The sequence below is a fragment of the Nicotiana tabacum genome, chromosome 16 (assembly GCF_000715075.1).
Source record: "Nicotiana tabacum cultivar K326 chromosome 16, ASM71507v2, whole genome shotgun sequence".
Classification (NCBI taxonomy): Eukaryota; Viridiplantae; Streptophyta; class Magnoliopsida; order Solanales; family Solanaceae; genus Nicotiana; species Nicotiana tabacum.
Window position 1 is genome coordinate 142,897,464 of NC_134095.1, and position 17,582 is coordinate 142,915,045.

Sequence of the window (17,582 nt, forward strand, 5' to 3'; positions counted from 1 at the left end):
ATAAATCTCCAGTCATCGGCTCTAGATATTTTATAATAGCAGGAGATTCATATCCAACATATATCCCCAACCTTCTTTGAGGACCCATCTTTGTACGTTGTGGTGGAGCAATTGGAACATATATCACACAACAAAAGATCCTAAGATGGGAAATATTTGGCTCCTGACCAAAATCCAATTGCAATGGGGAGACTTTATGATAACTTGTGGGCCTTATCCGCACAAGTGCTGCTGCGTGCAAAATAGCATGACCCCATACTGAAATGAGAAGTTTTGTTCTCATAAGCATTGGTCTAGCAATTAATTGGAGGCATTTGGTCAATGATTCTGCTAGACCATTTTGTGTATGAACATGAGCAACCGGATGCTCAATTGTTATCCCAGTTGAAATACAATAATCATTAAAGGCTTGGGATGTAAACTCACCGGCATTATCAAGACGAATTGTCTTAATTGCATAATCTGAAAATTGTGCTCTTAGCTTTATTATTTGAGCCAACAATCTCGCAAATGTCATATTGCGAGTTGATAGTAAGCACACATGTGACATCTTGTAGATACATCTACCAAAACCACATAATATTTGAATGGTCCACATGGAGGGTGAATGGGACCACATATATCACCCTGTATACGTTCCAGAAATGCAGGGAATTCTATCCTAACTTTAATAGTTGATGGTCTAATAATTAATTTTCCTTGAGAACACGCAGCACAAGAGAATTCCTTAAATTGAAGAATTTTCTGATTCTTCATTGCATGTCCATGTGAATTCTCAATTATTTTACGCATCATATTAGAACCAGGATGGCCCAACCGGTCATGCCAAATAATAAAATTATCTTGATTAGTAAACTTCTCTTTTACTACGGCATGTGTTTCAATCCTGCTAATACTTGTGTAGTATAAGCCGGAGGAAAGAGCAGGTAACATTTCAAGCACATATTTCTTACCGGACATTATTGTAGTAATATAAAGATATTCAATCTTTTCATCATTTGTAGTCTCAATATGATAGCCATTTTGGCGAATATCTTTGAAACTTAATAAGTTTCTTTGAGATTTACTACAATATAGTGCTTCATCAATAGCCAAATTTGTTCCTCCTAGTAGTAATAAATTGGCTCTTCCAGAACCTTCAATTAATCTTGTACTACCGGATATTGTATTAACATTCGCTTCTTTCATTACCAAATAAGAGAAATATCTCTTATCTTTTAAAATAGTGTGTGTTGTAGCACTATCCAGAAGACATATATCATCTTTATTAATCTTGAGTCCAACTGAAGACTGGAGAATTTTCATATTCTTCATAAAAAAGACAAATAATACATCATAAGAAATATGAAAGACAAACAGGAAAAAAACATTAAGAAATACATTAGAAATGTAGAAACTAGCAACACATGATGCATTAGGAAAATATACTCAAGAAAAATAAACTAGTTGCAAACATAAACATAACAACTTTTATAGCTTCATTCCCTAGTAAGATGATTAGTTCTTCAGTCAATATCCTCAAAAAAGTCCCCAACTTCTAAATGAGTAATATTTGTTAGGCCTTCAAAATCATCATCTTTATATGCAAGATGTGCCTTAGAATCATATTTATTTGAGGGACCTGCTTCATCATCATTATTTTGAAAGGTCAAGTGTGCCTCCACATTATTTTCTTTTTTCTTGAGGGAGGCTTGATAAAGTTTGACAAAATGTTCTGGCGTACGACAAATGCGTGCCCAATGACCTCTCATACCGCATCGGTGACACATACTAGCTTTACCTGTTGAATGATTAATTTGAGAACCCTTATTGTTCTCCAATTTATTTCCACCATAATGACGATAATTGTTTCGCCCCTGCCACGTCCACGTTTACGACCATGTCCACGACCACGGTAATTATTTTGTTTTCTTTCAAACTTATCATATGTTGCTACAGCATTCACTTCCGGAAATGGAGCTGACCCAGTGGGACGGGCTTCATGATTTTTCACTAAAAGAGTATTATTCTGCTCAGCCACAAGTAGGCATGTGATTAACTCAGAATATTTCTTAAAACCTTTTTCACAATATTGTTGTTGTAGCACCACATTTGAAGCGTGAAAAGTAGAACATGTTTTTTCCAATAAGTCCTCATCTGTGATAGTGTCTCCACATAATTTTAATAGAGAACTTACTTTAAAGATAGCAGAATTATACTCACTTACGGTTTTAAAGTCTTGCAACCTTAAATGTATCCACTCATACCGAGCTTTCGGTAATACCGTAAGTTTTAGGTGGTCATATCGATCCTTCAAATTAATTCATAATTCAAGTGGATCTTTTACGGTTAAATATTCAGTTTTTAACCCTTCATGTAGATGATGACGAAGGAAAATCATGGCCTTCGCTTTATCCTGATTTGATGCTTCATTTCCTTGTATAATAGTATTTCCAAGACCTTTAGCGTCAAGGTAAATTTCAGCATCAAGAACCCATGATAAATAGTTCCTCCCGATGATGTCAAGTGCCACAAATTCAAAGTTTTGATAAATTTGACATAGTGAAAACTATCATAAAAGATGAATAAGTTAGAGAAATAATTATAATAATAAACAATTAATGAAAACAAAACGATTAAGGTAAAAGAAATGAAAATAGAGTTATATCGTGTTAACAATCTACTATTTCATTTTATTCTTGCCATAAAGTAGAAATTACATACTTGTTTCATTTCACTTTATATTATTGATATATATGTGTTAATAGAACTGAACGTGACTAACATTATTTATATGTTCCAATAAATATAAAGTAATTAAATTATAAAATTATTGCTTGTCAATTTATTTCTCACAGTTCTTCAAAATGCCTTAAAGATATGTTTTGATCTAGGGAGTTCATGAATATTATAAGTATAACATTAGTGCATAGCTAGTTTGATGACTTTGAGGTCCTCTAAGAGTTGAGCACGGAAGGAAATAGTTATTTTATCACTGCAATGTACTTAAACTATTTAAGATGCCCAAGCGCACAAGTAATCTGCAAACAATGAGCATATGATATGTACTGCCATAAATAAAATGATTATAATGATACATACCTTAATAAAATATGGCTCAACTTAGCGGGAGTTAAGAATAAAATTAGAGCTTCGTGCTGATAACGTGTTATAAAATAAAAGCAATGCAGTAAAATGTAAACAAGAAGAGATAGAGAGAATGGAGAAGTGTTTTCTTCTTTCACTTTGGTGTAATTTTTCATTGCAATTACATGGCCTTTTATAGGCATAAAAAGTAAAGATGATGGACATAAAATAGGAAATTTAATCTTTAAGTTATTCACAACATGGACATCCAATGTAGCATCCAATGTAGTATCCAATGTAGTATCCAAAGTAGTATCCAATGTACAAACTATTCATAACAAGTAACTACTTCTTCTTTGTTACTCCTTTCTTAATTTTTGTGTACTTTAAAATGATCTTCTTTTCTTGTCAAAACTTTGACAAACTAAAAACTATAAAATCATTAAAAAGAAAGTTGATATTTTTAATTTATCTTGTCAAAAGTGTATTTATCCTCAAATTGCTGCTATCCAAAAGTGACTTCTCATTCTTAATTTCTTTTATCATCTTTGTTAAAGCTCAAGGACTTAAATCGTTTGATAGCATATTTATAAATATTATTTGTCATCTAGTGAGAGATATTTTGAAAATTGAGATTCTAACTTAGAAAAAATTAGAATATTAGTTTTTTTTTCTTTGTCTCCCTTTAATTGGGAGGGAAAATTTTGGGAGGGAAAATTTTGCTTAAATGAGACACACATTATCATGAATAACATATATAAAATCAGTGAAATATTGTAGTTACTTTAGTATTCCAAATTAAATGCTAAGAACACTAACTTTTATTAAAAATACATATGAAAAAATAAAATAAAAAAAAATCTTGTGAAAAAATAAAAGTAGAAACAGAAAAAAAAGTCGGCTTCTTGTCGTTGGATTAATTTGCTATTCCCTTACCTTTCTTTTCCGCTTTTTCTTTTTCAATTCAACTCGTACCTCAATCCTTCTTCCTTCTTCCCTTACCGGCCTCTCACCTTCTCCCTACAGTAACAGTGGAAGAACATCTCATCTTCAGTATAAAAATATGATTCTTTCTCCATATAATTCTTATTGCTTTTGGATACTCTCCCATATCAGGAATTACACCTTTCCGTAAAGCCTTTTATGTTGTAGAGAAATATATGTCACTTGACCCTTCTCATTACATACAACACCTTCAAAAGTATCATGAGATAATCTTTGTTTGTCTTATGTTAAAAAAAATTCATTTGAGAAGAAGAGCAGACAAAATTATGGAAATGACCCATTGTTATTGGTTACAAATGTTAAAGCCCTTTTGTTATATATGCTAAAATAAACCGTTTTGAAAAATGAAAAGTCTCTCTTTTCATCTTCCCTTTACTTTAATGTGTTTCATCCTCACTTTTTATCAGATGTAATCGAAGGGACATGTTTTTCTCATTAATTAGGTAGCATTTAGACACTTTTAGATTTTTGAAAATAAGATAAATTAGAAAAAAAAAGAGATAAAAAGCCAAAAAAAGGAGGAAAAAGATAAATGGCTATTCTAGCATATAAGAGGTGCCACATCAGATTGTCAATATATATATATATATATATATATATATATATATATATATATATATATATATATATATATATATATATTGATGAAAATCGAGGGAGTCGAAGTACTATACACTTTTTTCTTTTCGAGTATAATATTTACACTCAGGGGCTGCGCAACAAGTTTTGTGGCCTAAAGTTAAACTTTACGAGGGGCCTCGACTTTTTTATAAAAAAATTATTTATTTACTTGAAGTCTATTTTTCTAGCTAACTTAGATACAAAGTTATTAATAGTTTTCTTTTAATCAATAACTCCTAATAAGTCTTTCTTTATTGACAATATAGCTAATCCATTTAACTTTTCTCGAGATATTATTGATCTTGGGTAAGATGTTATCAATTTTAATTTTAAAAACTTCTTTATGATGAAGCACTGGTAACAAGAGTTATTAACATTATTCCATAAACAATATAGGCATTGAAAAAATAATCAAATCTTTTTATTTGACAGAGTGTATCAATTAAACTGTTATCTTCTAATAGTTCTATTTTTCTTAATACTTTTAATTCCGAAAATAAATCTAAATAATCTATATCGAATTGAATATTATGCTTTAAGGAACATTCAAGATTAAGACAATTTTTTTCAAGATTTTAGTCATCTAGTGATCTTAATTTTTACTGCTAAAGAAGAAACAAAAAACATTTCCATATACTTTGAATTGTTCAAATCTATTTTGAAGTGAAAAAAATAGCCTTGTCTACTATGTATAAAGTAATCAACTCCAAAGGACTCTTCGAAAGATATTGAGATTTTATTATCAACATTCTCATCAAATTGTCACTTCCTATATATCAGACGTTTCTTACGAAATTCGGGTTTGATATTCATTTCAAGTGTAATTTTCTTGACAAAAATCATAGCAGTTGCAAATCCTCTCTATACTTGTTAAAGAAAGAAATTAAATCTTTTCACTTCACATAATCTTTTTTTAAACTTATACATAGCCTATTAGGTATAACAAAAAATAGGGTCCCCGTAAATATGAGGCCTAAAGCCGTTGCTTTACCTGCTTTATGAGAGGGGGCCACCCCTATTTACACTCTAACTAGAACATACTTAAAGAAACTCTTATTATAGCAAATATCAAGTGAAAAATAAAAAAGTCCAGTATCTACCAAAGTCTAATGATTAGTGATTTGACCCTAGCACTCAATTCTCATAGGAGTAATTAAAAGACAAAAACCATAGTACTATCACTCACTATGTTATCCTTAAATTCAGTACAACCTTTCTGCAATTCTCAGAGGACCAAACTCCATTTTTGTTACACACTTGAGGCCCAACTTTCAAAGTCAAACCCCTTGTACTATGGATGTAGTAACATTCGGCATTATAATAGGCATAATAATACTCTTCTTCTGCGCTGTTTGTGTCTTCACCATCGAAGGCACTTGCAAAAATCGCAATTCTTGATTCCAAACGCCCTTTTCCCAAACACGCCCTTATCACCCTCTGCCTCTATACCCTCCATAAATTTAGGGGTTTTACCTGATTTTGTTCGTGCCCAGATTGAAAAAATGTCAAAGATTGAATCTTTACTGAAACAGATCTGCTTCTGTTTAATCATTTCTATTTCTTTAGGGTTAGTGATTTTTGGGTCTTCTTTATCAGCTGAAGCTCACCAGTGTAACCATGGTCATGGGCATGACCATGACCATGACCATCAGGGGCATCATCATCATCATCATCATCATGGGGTGAGTGAAGTTAAGCAGAGGAAGCTTCCAGAAGAATTAGCAGAAGAGGAGGATCTAAAGCTGTTAGGATTTGGGTTCCATGATGACGTGGATGTGCACCATCATCATAATGGAGATGGAGCCAAGGATCTTACTGGTCTTGGTATATATTATATTCATATTTCTATTGCGTATATGTGTCATTTTCATTTGTTCTTGGAGTTTAGCTCAATGGCGCAGCCAGAAATTCATACTCCTATCACATGATTTGAATTCGTGATCTAAGGCAATTTTTGAACCTCCTTTACCACTGCACTAGACTGAATCTTTTCTTATGTCAAGGGGATTCAGCAGTTCATATGAAAAAGGGGTAGCACGGTGCACTAAGCTCTCCCTATATTGCATTTATACCCTGTTTCCGTGGCTTGAACTTTGACCTCCTGGTCACACGATGACAACTTTTACTATTGCACTAAGGCTCCATTTCATTCAAGAGTTCATATAGAACCAAAACAATTTGTTTTTACCCTGTTTGCGCAGTGTAATTTTTCTGCCGAAGGGCATCCAATTGAACCTCCTTGGCTCCCTTTAGCTCCGCTACTGCTTTAACAAACCCTAAACTATTAAATATCAGAATGTAAGGGTTCAAATGGAGTGAAATGGATAGTGAGTATTCGTACAATTGACCTCAACAAGCTTAGGATTGAGATGTTGGTGGTGTTGTTGGATTTTAGCATACACTGATTTTGTAATGGTGCTTCCTATGGTATTGCTTAATTTCTTTTTTTAAAGAGGTTAAAAACTACCTTTTCTCATATTTAATATTGAAAGAAAATATCTTTATAAGTATGTTGCAGAAGGATGTTGTTTTTCCCAATGCTAGAAGAGGTTGAAGGCTATTATCGCAACAATTTGAAGCAGAAGTACTGAATGTTAATAAGGTTTTTCTCTTGGTATGGCAACTAATTGGTGCTAGCGTGTTTTCATTAGCTATTATTTCAGCGGCAAAGGAGGTGACGATGGAAATGAATCACATCTACAATATAAAATGCATACTGTAAACGTAATTTATGGTTTTGCCATAGAGCTAAACAACGGCTGAACGCTGCCATAGCCTGAACAAATATCACGTAATAAAAATTTGATCATCACATTATATGTCTTCCAAACAGTTTTAATCGAAAGGTGGATATAAAGTGTCACATTATTTATAAGTCAACTCACAATGCGAACTTCAATAAATTATTTTGGCATTCTCTTGTTTTGTGCGTACAGTTAGACTTGTGTGATCCATAAATTGTCACTGTCATCTAGACATGCTTATTTTTTACAGGATGCAAGATGTTTTGTTTTAATTGCGTGGTTGATTAGATGATAGGCATTTTGTGCTGTCACGTCTCTTTGCTTGAACCTTTTTTTGAGTATCTCTTTAATTCAAGTATCATTGTTGATATGACTCTTGATCTCGTCTGAAAGACATGTATATTTTGCTTTAAGCCATTCGCAAGAAAGTTTTAACTTGCCGACATATACAAAATTATAAAAATGCACATGTAACACAACAACAACAACAAACCCAGTTTAATCCCATACGTGGGTATGGGGGGTGGGGGGAGCATGTAACACCTAATATGCAAATAATTTGCAAAATAATTGAGCTCTCAGTCTCCACAGTTGCTCTTATATATGTAAAATTACTTTTTTTTGGCGCATGACATATGGGACCGTTTTTGGTAGATCTCTATAATGGGTGTCTTTAGTTGTCACTGAGAACGTTTCTTTGGGTTCATTGACAGGTCTTTGGGTCAATGCAATGGGTTGCTCACTGTTGGTGAGCTTAGCTTCTCTTATATGCCTGATTATTTTGCCTGTAATATTTTGTAAGTAGCTTAAGTTCTTTATGTTTCTGCCCTTGTTCTTTAAGATTCATTGCTTATCTTATCTTCATTTCGAAACACCTAATCAGAATGATTTGTTTCCTGCAGTAAAAGGGAAGCCGTCAAAAGCTGTTGTTGATTCTTTGGCGTTATTTGGGGTGAGAATGATCTTTTATGGGTTAGAATTTCCTGAATATTTTCCATGGTTCGTTCAATTTCTTCTGTTTCTTTGTGTTCAAGTTGAAAAAATTGTTTGTGGTAGGTGAAATTATGTTTGGACATAAACTTCACCTTGAAAAAGGTTTGTGAAAGTTGACCATTTGTGAGTGGAAACCGGTATTTCACTTGAAATACACATTCAAACCAGTATTTCAATGTTTTATACGCTGAAGTTCAATTATTTTGCAATTACTGAACTTCAAAATTTGCAAATAATGATATGATATTTTTTTTGATTGTCCAAATAATGAAATAGTATTTATGCCATTGCTACAGTTTTCTCCAAATCGATAGTAACATTTTAAATCCGATGGTTAACTTAACTATTAGCAAGTGGTGTTTTCACAAATAAAAAGATTTATTTCGTATTATACTAAAATGTGCCTTTTTTTGTGCAACTTATTTTTCTACATAATTTTAAGTTCTTAACAGCTTAAATGGAATTAGCAATTTTTTAGTTTTATATGTCTCCTTGAATAGTTTATTGTAAGTTACAACAAAGTGAACTTTGATTAACGATTTTATTGATCAATTATTTGTAAATCGCTTTCTTTAATTATCAGAAACAGTTTTAATCATGCTAATCAGGAAAGTCCTCCTGTTGCACATATTCCCTCCATCCACTATTGATTGTTCTAGATTTACTAGGCGGAGGTCTCAAAGGTAAAAAATGAGGTTTTATTGCTTTTAAGAAAACTGGAGGAAAAGTTTAACTTGTTTGTAGTCAACTTTTGAAAACGTAATGTAGGTGTTGTTTCTCGTTGTTAGTGGCAGATGTTGAAAAGTATTAGAGAAGGTAGGAAAAATGTCTTTCTTATCTGGAAAGGCTTTTCCAGAAAGCTTAGAAATGAGAGTAGGATAATTGATTTGTGATGAGGAAGTGTTCTATTAGCTATAATTATATCTCAGTAGCGTATACTTTATAGTTGTTCGAAACTAAGTCTTCTCTGAAAGTTCTGTGGAACTTTAAAAAAGATGATCATACACACACATCTTCATATGTTAACAATCGTGTATGTAATGTAACAAATGGCTTCAGATGGTGAGATGATTATCAGATAGATGGAAAAGCTTCTACTGGCAGTCTTCTGCTTGTGAATTATCTTATTTGTTATAATGAATAATATACTGGCATTTTGAATTTTTTAATTGTAATTTTTCCCTTATATGTGAAAATGATCCTTAAATTTATCAGGATATCCGTCTTACCATACATATGGATGCTGCCTGCTAAATGAATTCTGTTTCCGATTTGGAAGTAATACTACTTTATTTGAATATGCTTAATAAAGTTATTGGACGGTTGTTTCTAAAATTATTTACTAGGATAAAAGTTTTCTCATTCTTTCAGACTTCATGACTTACACAGGCAGGAGCCATGCTGGGGGATGCTTTCCTTCACCAATTGCCACATGCTTTTGGTATGATTCTTAATCTTAAATTAGCGAATAAGTAACATTGCATATTGCATTTAGGCTCACTTACCTTTAAATACCAGAAACTCTTAGCTTTTCTCCATCATAATTTAGTTTTACTTAGCTTGGTAACTGTTAAAATGACATAAGGGAGTATGTCTTTACATCAGGCATGTTTCTTCGATGTGTAATCCTAAAACTCACTAGCTTACACTATCAAAGGTAGGTTTGTCTATCTTGCTGTCCCTGAGTGCGTGGGTAACTCCCTTTTCCACCTTTCACTACTCTCAGTCTAGTTCATGTTGGAGAGACTGAATAACATTGTTGTGCTCTTGTCTATGTCCGAATGTTGTGCTGATGCATGTTACTGTCACGACCCTAAACGCGGACCCGATCATGATGGCGCCTCTCGTGAAGACAAGGCCAGCCAACTAGTCCCAATTCCGTAATTTAAATAGTTAAACATTAACAATCAGTCTAAGCATGAGTAAATAAACCAAAGACTAAGCAAAAGATTTTATAATGTGCGAAATACAACCCAAACACAGCCCGATACCGGGGTGTCACAAGTCATAAGCAACTACCAAGGTCTGACTACAACAAAAACAGTCAAAAGTGTACTAAGTACAATAATGAAAATGAGAGGAAGGAAGCAGTGCTGCGAACGTCGTGCAACCACCTTGCTAACTCTGATGACTCCGCGTCTGAGCAATCAACACCCGCTACTGGGTTCCGAAATACCTGAATCTGCACACGAGGTCCAGGGAGTAATGTGAGTACTCCAACCCAGTAAGTAATAAGAGTAAATAAAGACTGAGCAATAGGAAACGATGAATCCACATTTATGATAAACTCAATAAACACAACAGGCTTTCAAATCGGAATACGAGTCAATCGTCTCATTTTAAACCTAGCTTTCGGTAAAAGTCATTTGAAAATGCCTTCCAACAGTTTCAGTAGGAGTTCAATACCATTTATAATAAAAGAGATGAAAACCATAATCGGGCCCTCGGGCAAAACATAGTTCGCATACAGCCCCTCGAGCAAAATAGAAATTTCACAACCCTTTTCATAACTTAGAAACTTCAGTTTAAATGAAAGATTATTTAAAACATTTGTTCAACATTTTCAATAGAGGCTCGGTTTAAAGATGAATGAAAGCAGTAATTAAATCCACATATTCGATAAAAACTCACTTTAAGGAGGAGTGAAAAATAGTAGTCCATAACCAGGCCCCTCAGACAAAGCATCACTCATGTACCTGTATATATATATAGCCCCTCGGGCAAGCCTCTCAGTCACTCGTGACTCAACTCTTACCAATCAACGCTCACACTCAGCACTTACACTCAATAGGTACCATATAGTAATCGCTACGGCGTGCAGCCCGATCCATATATCGTTGCGGCGTGCTGCCCGATCCATATATATATTCGATTGCGCTCACTGGGGGTGTGCAGACTCCGGAGGGGCTCCTACAGCCTAAGCACTATATCGCTGCGGCATGCAGCCTGATCCATAAATATATAATCCTCACTACCAGGCCCCCGATTTTTCTCAGTCATTAACCTCACAATCAGACTCTTGGTCTATCTCAGTCATCAACCTCACAATCAGACCCTCGGTCTATCTCAGTCATCAACCTCACGATCACTCGGACCATCAGTAAAACAAGGAACTCAGCCCAACCAGCTTTTCACATTTTAAGAAATAAAGGGATAAAACCAGATTCAAACAATAAACTGGTAAAACATGACTGAGGATATGCTTTCAAAACAAATAGAGTGAGGAAAAATAGTGAAGGTGCCTCTAAGGGTCTCAGCAGGTCGGCACAAAGCCCCAAACATGGCATACAACCCAAAATATAATATAAATCTCTAGAACATGGAATATAATAAGATTTCAAATCAAATACGCGACTTAACAGTCGTACGGGATGGACCAAGTCACGATCCCCAATGGTGCATAACTCCACGCTCGTCATCTAGCGTGTGCGTCACCTCAAAGTAACACAACGATGTGTAATCCGAGGTTTCAAACCTCAGAACAGTATTTACAATCATTACTTACCTCGATTCGGTCCAAACTCTAGCCCGCGATGCCTTTGCCCTCACGAATCGACCTCTGGATGCTCCAAATCTAGCCACAATCAGTACATAACTATTAAAATATGCTAAGGGAACAAGACCTACTTGATATCCAATTTACATTAAAAATCCCGAAATTGCTCAAACCCAGCCCTCGGGCCCACGTCTCGGAACTCGATAAAATTAACATCAATGGAATCTTCATCCTCTCACGAGTCTATACATATCAAGAACATCAAAATCGGACCTCAAATGGCCCCTCAAACCCTACTCAATGGTCTCTTAATCTCAAGCCCTAATCTCTCAATTTTCTTCTTTAATTTCCACTAATACCATGATTAAACAATGGAAAAATGATCATAAACCCGAGTAATGAGGCTTAGGGAACTTACCCAACTGATTCTCTTCGATTCTCCCTTGAATTCACTGTCCTAGCTCGCTTCCCGTCGTCAAACATGGAGAACTTTAGCAAAATCACGAAGGAACACTATATACTTTCTGACCCAGGTATTTCCGCACTTGCGGTCCCATTACCGCTTCTGCGACTTTTCCACCGCATTTGCGGTCTTCATTAAAATGACAAATCTCCGCATCTGTGGTTAAACACTCGCACCTGCGCTACCGCAGGTGCGCCCACGACACCGCTTCTGCGGTTCCTGAAGAAATTCACATTGGCCGCATCTACGGTTGCTTTACGCATCTGCGATCATCGCACCTGCGGCCTCCCAACCGCAGGTGCGGTTATGACAGAACCAAAAGCTTCAGCTGCAACTCAAATTCCAAATCCTTCCGTCAACCTTCCGAAATCACCCCGAGGCCCCCGGGACCTCAACCAAAAGCACAAACATATCCCAATATCTTATCCAAACTTGTTCCAATATTCAAAACACCTCAAATAACATCAAATCAACCAACACACACTGGATTCAAGCCAAACTTTCTAAAATTTTCCGAATTCCGTTTTTGATCAAAAACCCAACCAAACCACGTTCGAATGACCTGAAATTTTGCACTCACATCCCAAATGACATAACGGAACTACTGCAACTCCCGGAATTCCATTCCGACCCCTATATCGAAATCTTACCTATCAACCGGAAAACGCTAAAATCTCAATTTCGCCAATTCATGCCTAAACCTTCCACGGACCTCCAAAATGCATTCCGATCACGCTCCTAAGTCCCAAATCACCTAACGAAGCTAACCAAATCATAAAAATTCCGATCCGAGATCATATACCAACAAGTCAAATCTTGGTCAAACTTTTCAAATTTCAAGCTTCAAACTGAGAACTGTTCTTCCAAATTCATTCTGATTACCCTAAAAACCAAAACCACGATTTACATAAGTCATAATACATCACACGGGGAAAGTCATGCCCGAGAACTGACGAGAAATGTGCAAAAGGCTCAAAACGACCGGTCAGGTCGTTACAGTTACTTAGCATGAACCTTATTCTCCTGAGCTAAGATTGTGAGTTGTTATGAGTATCGTGTTTCTGAGAAAAAAAATATCTCTCTTTCTATCCCAATTTGTTTGGCACTATTTCCTTTTCTGTCCGTCCTAATAAGATTGGCTCTTTTCTAGATTGAGAACCCTGTTATTTCTTACATTCCTCTTTTTCAATTGACATGACTTGTTGTGGACCCCACTGCATACAAGAGCAAATTATTTGGTAAAAGGCTGTCTTTGGCATCTTATGAATATTTATCCGATGCGTCAAAGAGTCTTCTTATTTTCTTAAACTCGTGCCTTGTCAGACTATCCGGATTCAATATTTATTTGAGGTGCCAAAACTCAAAAGTCTTCTTTGTTTCAACTCAATATCCAATCAAACTGTAGCAAGCAAATTTGTACGGAGGAAGTAATAAAGTACTACTCCTATTAAGTATGTATGAGTATCCTTAAAGTTGCTGTTAGAATATAGCTAATCGTCTGAGGGAAGGAACATGATAGATCAGACATATATCCTGGCTATATCCCACACTCAAATATTGTTGCCTTTAACTATTTATGGCACTAAATAATTTTACCAAAAAAGATTACTTCTTTTAGGTGGTGGACGCTCCCACTCACATGATCACCATGTGGAACATGATCATCTTCATGATCACTCCGGTCATTCACATGCGCATTCGTTGGAGGATCTTTCTGTTGGATTGTCCATTCTGGGTAAGTTCTTCGACTTGATTCTGTTTTTAAATTTCATTGTTCATTTTTGTGAAATTTACGTGTTTATTTTGCATTTGCATGAAAAGTATTGGGGAGGATTTGCTTCCCATGGTTGCAAAATTGGAAATATCGGAAAAGAAGTATGTTCGAATTCCAATGGAAGTAAATGCTTATTTATTATTATTTAAATATCATGATTCCACCTTTTAATTTGCAAGATGTTCGCTGGCATTAGCTTGATGGTGCTGACTAAGGATGACATGACGGCAAATGTAAAAAGATCCGAGCGTCCAACCTAAAACATAAAGCAATGTGTGGAGAGGCTTAAGACCTCTATAAAACCCTTTTGGAAACCTTTACACCACCTATGTGGGACAGCAATATAACTCAAAAGTTTTCATCATTTTAAAGGGGTGGTGTCTTTTTATCTTCTCTGAGGGTAGGGTGTGAATTCTTATTTTCACAACTTGGATTAACTTTCTTTTACTGTATTTTGATTTCTTCAGATAACTCCTAATTTGTACTTTCTAACTTGTATTAAACTTAAATTCATCTTCTAAGAGCCTGAGATTTGATTCTCTTCTGGTAATGTCATTGACTGTACAGCTGCTGTTGCCACCCTGCTGAATGTTTCATGATACTTTTGTTTTGGCAGCTGGAATTGTGCTCTTTCTTATTGTTGAGAAGCTTGTGAGGTATGTTGAAGATTTTTCTGGAGGAGCCGATGAATGGAGTCATGATCATCATCATCATCATCATCGTCATACTCACATCACAAAATTGAAGGATGACGATGATGCTAATGACAACGACCAGGAACTGTCTCTGAAGAAGAGCGGAAACCTATCAGAAAAGACAGCTGGAGGGAGTGACGTGGACGGTGTGTCTGCTGACTCTCCCAATGGGGAAAAGCCAAGTGGAGGAGCTGTTCTCCGGAAGGTAGAATCAGGACATGCCACAATATTTTGCTGTTCCATATTTTGCCAGGCTGAGATCCAGTAAAGTGTATTTCTTGTCAGGATAATCTGCACTTCTGAAATTTCCCGTAATACTAAAACAAAGACTGGAAACTAACAATATTATCATAATTTAGAGGGGGTCATGTGACCTTTTCCTCAACATAACATGCTGTCAGCTGACCAAAGCACAAACAACTACTTTGTCAAGGCAAGGTTTCTCTATGTAATTGTTGCCGTATTGTTTCTTTCCACACTCCATACTGACTTGAACTAAATACAATCTTGTGATACAGTATTACGCATAAATAAGCAATTGTTAGTTCCATACCTTAAATGTTGCAAAACCTTTGCAGCTTAAATCGCTAACATTAAACTGGGTTTTAATTTGATACATGACATGCTCACTAGAAGTTCCGTAAAGTTATTTCCTTGCACCTGAAAATTCTCTAACCACTAATTCCTCCATTTGTAATTAAGTAACTACTTACTATAAGATACAGGTTGACTTTTGTTGTTTGTTCTGATATGGCGTCAGATTAAGTTTAGACAAGGTTTAATGTATCTTTCATCCATTTTGACAATTCTGCAGTGTATCTGTTCCCAGATTGAAAATCTCTTTGAACAGATGCAGTCATTGAAATATTTATTTGTTTGCGGTTATTTGTTGTTGCTATTTGTCTCATATGCTAACTATTGCAGAGGAATACTGGCTCCAGTGCTGCTGACGACAATACTGTTTTAGATGCTGCAAATTGCTCTACCAATTCTGAGTCAGTTGGAAAGGAACAAGCTAAATCACGGTCAAGCCTTGTCTTTGGTTATCTCAACCTCTTCTCTGATGGTGTTGTACGTATTACATAAGCTTGTTTATGATTTCTCACAAACAACTAGACATATCTGGCTGGTGAACATCGATACATTGAGATGTTTTCTGTTATGCTGCAGCACAATTTTACTGATGGGATGGCATTGGGAAGTGCATTCCTCCTTTATGGATCAGTTGGTGGGTGGTCAAGAACTTTGTTTCTTCTCGCTCATGAGCTCCCTCAAGAGGTCATTTATATTTCTTTCTAGTATTTCTACATTACCATGTCAATACTGTTGCATGTTTTTAATTGATTGCCCATATAAGCATTTGCATTTTAGCCACCCGGAGTTGCTCTCTTTCTCTCAACTACGAAAAGCTCTCTCTATTATCACAAGTTCCCTACAAAAATTAGATATCAGATACAACTTCATTGCAATCTCTAACTCTAAGGAAGGGTACTTTTGGTCCTTTTAGCTTATCAGCCACTTGGATAAAATTATCTCCGTCTTGTTTCTCACATCTGCTGCATCTTGTAATGTGGCATTTTTTCCCTCTTGAGTCCGTTACTTTATGTTCTCTCATGTGAATGTGATGATCCCTAAACCTTATTATGTGTTTGCTATGCAGATAGGTGACTTTGGAATCTTGGTAAGGTCGGGGTTCAGCGTCTCCAAAGCTCTCTTCTTTAACTTCTTATCTGCACTAGTGGCACTAGCCGGAACTGCACTGGTTAGTATAATCTGTTGGCATGAGCCAAGTTTCTGCTTTCTTGTCGCATTTGATTAAACTAAAAATTGCCTTGCTATGTAGGCATTGACGTTGGGACAAGATTCTGGTCAGTCGTCATTGATTGAAGTGAGATTCTTTTTTAAGCTATCGGTCAGATAAGCTTGAGTACATAGAAGAATGTCTTTCTTATTTCTAAATTCTAATATAATGTTGCAGGGTTTTACTGCTGGCGGCTTCATCTACATTTCGGTTGCTGGGGTGTTGGCTGAAATGAACAGTAGTGGCAGGACTACATTGATGAATACAGTAATCCAACTTATCTCACTAATATCAGGGATGGCTGTTGCTCTTTGTATCTCCCTTGTTGAATGACAATACATGCTACTTGTCGTGTTTGTAGAAAGGGGTTGAAGTCTCCCCCGATAGGTATAAGAACAGCCTTCCGGTGTTACCTGTTACGACAACATCCAGAGAATACACATTACTTGTCTGATATTGATGAAATTAATGAACATCGTGAAAAGTTCATCTTTATCATTTATTATGTTGGTTGAATAAATCAGCAAAGTAGAAATTGGATATCTTAATTGTATATTACATAATGAAATACAGTGGCACATCAACACAATAGAATAAGGTGAATAAAAGCACTTCACCACTTGACAATTAACTTCTTATAAATCTATTTTACTCTCTAACGTTGTCTACCCAACTCAAGCTTCTCAAGAGGGATAACAATATTTGGCCATGTTTGACTTCATTTTGTTGCTCATCCAACTTCTTCTCTTCTTTAACAACTAATACATCATCATGCTTTTCTCCTCCTTTTTTTTTTCCTTCCGCCGCCGCTTCTTTTGTTTAATCTCCCATCTCCACCTTCCCTTCCTCTTCTTGTACTTCCTCGTCCTTTTTGTTTTTGGATTCAAGCTATTGTGCAAAAAATGCCCTCCGTCAATCATAAGA

The 17,582-nt window shown here is 35.6% G+C and overlaps 1 protein-coding gene across 1 annotated transcript; it reads left to right on the forward strand.

Annotated features, from left to right (window-relative positions):
* The first annotated feature begins 5,833 nt into the window (after positions 1 to 5,833).
* On the forward strand, positions 5,834 to 17,160 carry LOC107807394 (IAA-alanine resistance protein 1). Its single transcript, XM_016631750.2, has 11 exons — positions 5,834 to 6,516; positions 8,150 to 8,233; positions 8,339 to 8,388; positions 9,819 to 9,870; positions 14,007 to 14,123; positions 14,779 to 15,062; positions 15,782 to 15,928; positions 16,028 to 16,135; positions 16,518 to 16,619; positions 16,701 to 16,745; positions 16,836 to 17,160. The coding sequence occupies exons 1-11, from the start codon at positions 5,880 to 5,882 to the stop codon at positions 16,989 to 16,991; spliced, it is 1,782 nt and encodes a 593-aa protein (XP_016487236.1). The 5' UTR covers positions 5,834 to 5,879; the 3' UTR covers positions 16,992 to 17,160.
* Positions 17,161 to 17,582: the final 422 nt, after the last annotated feature.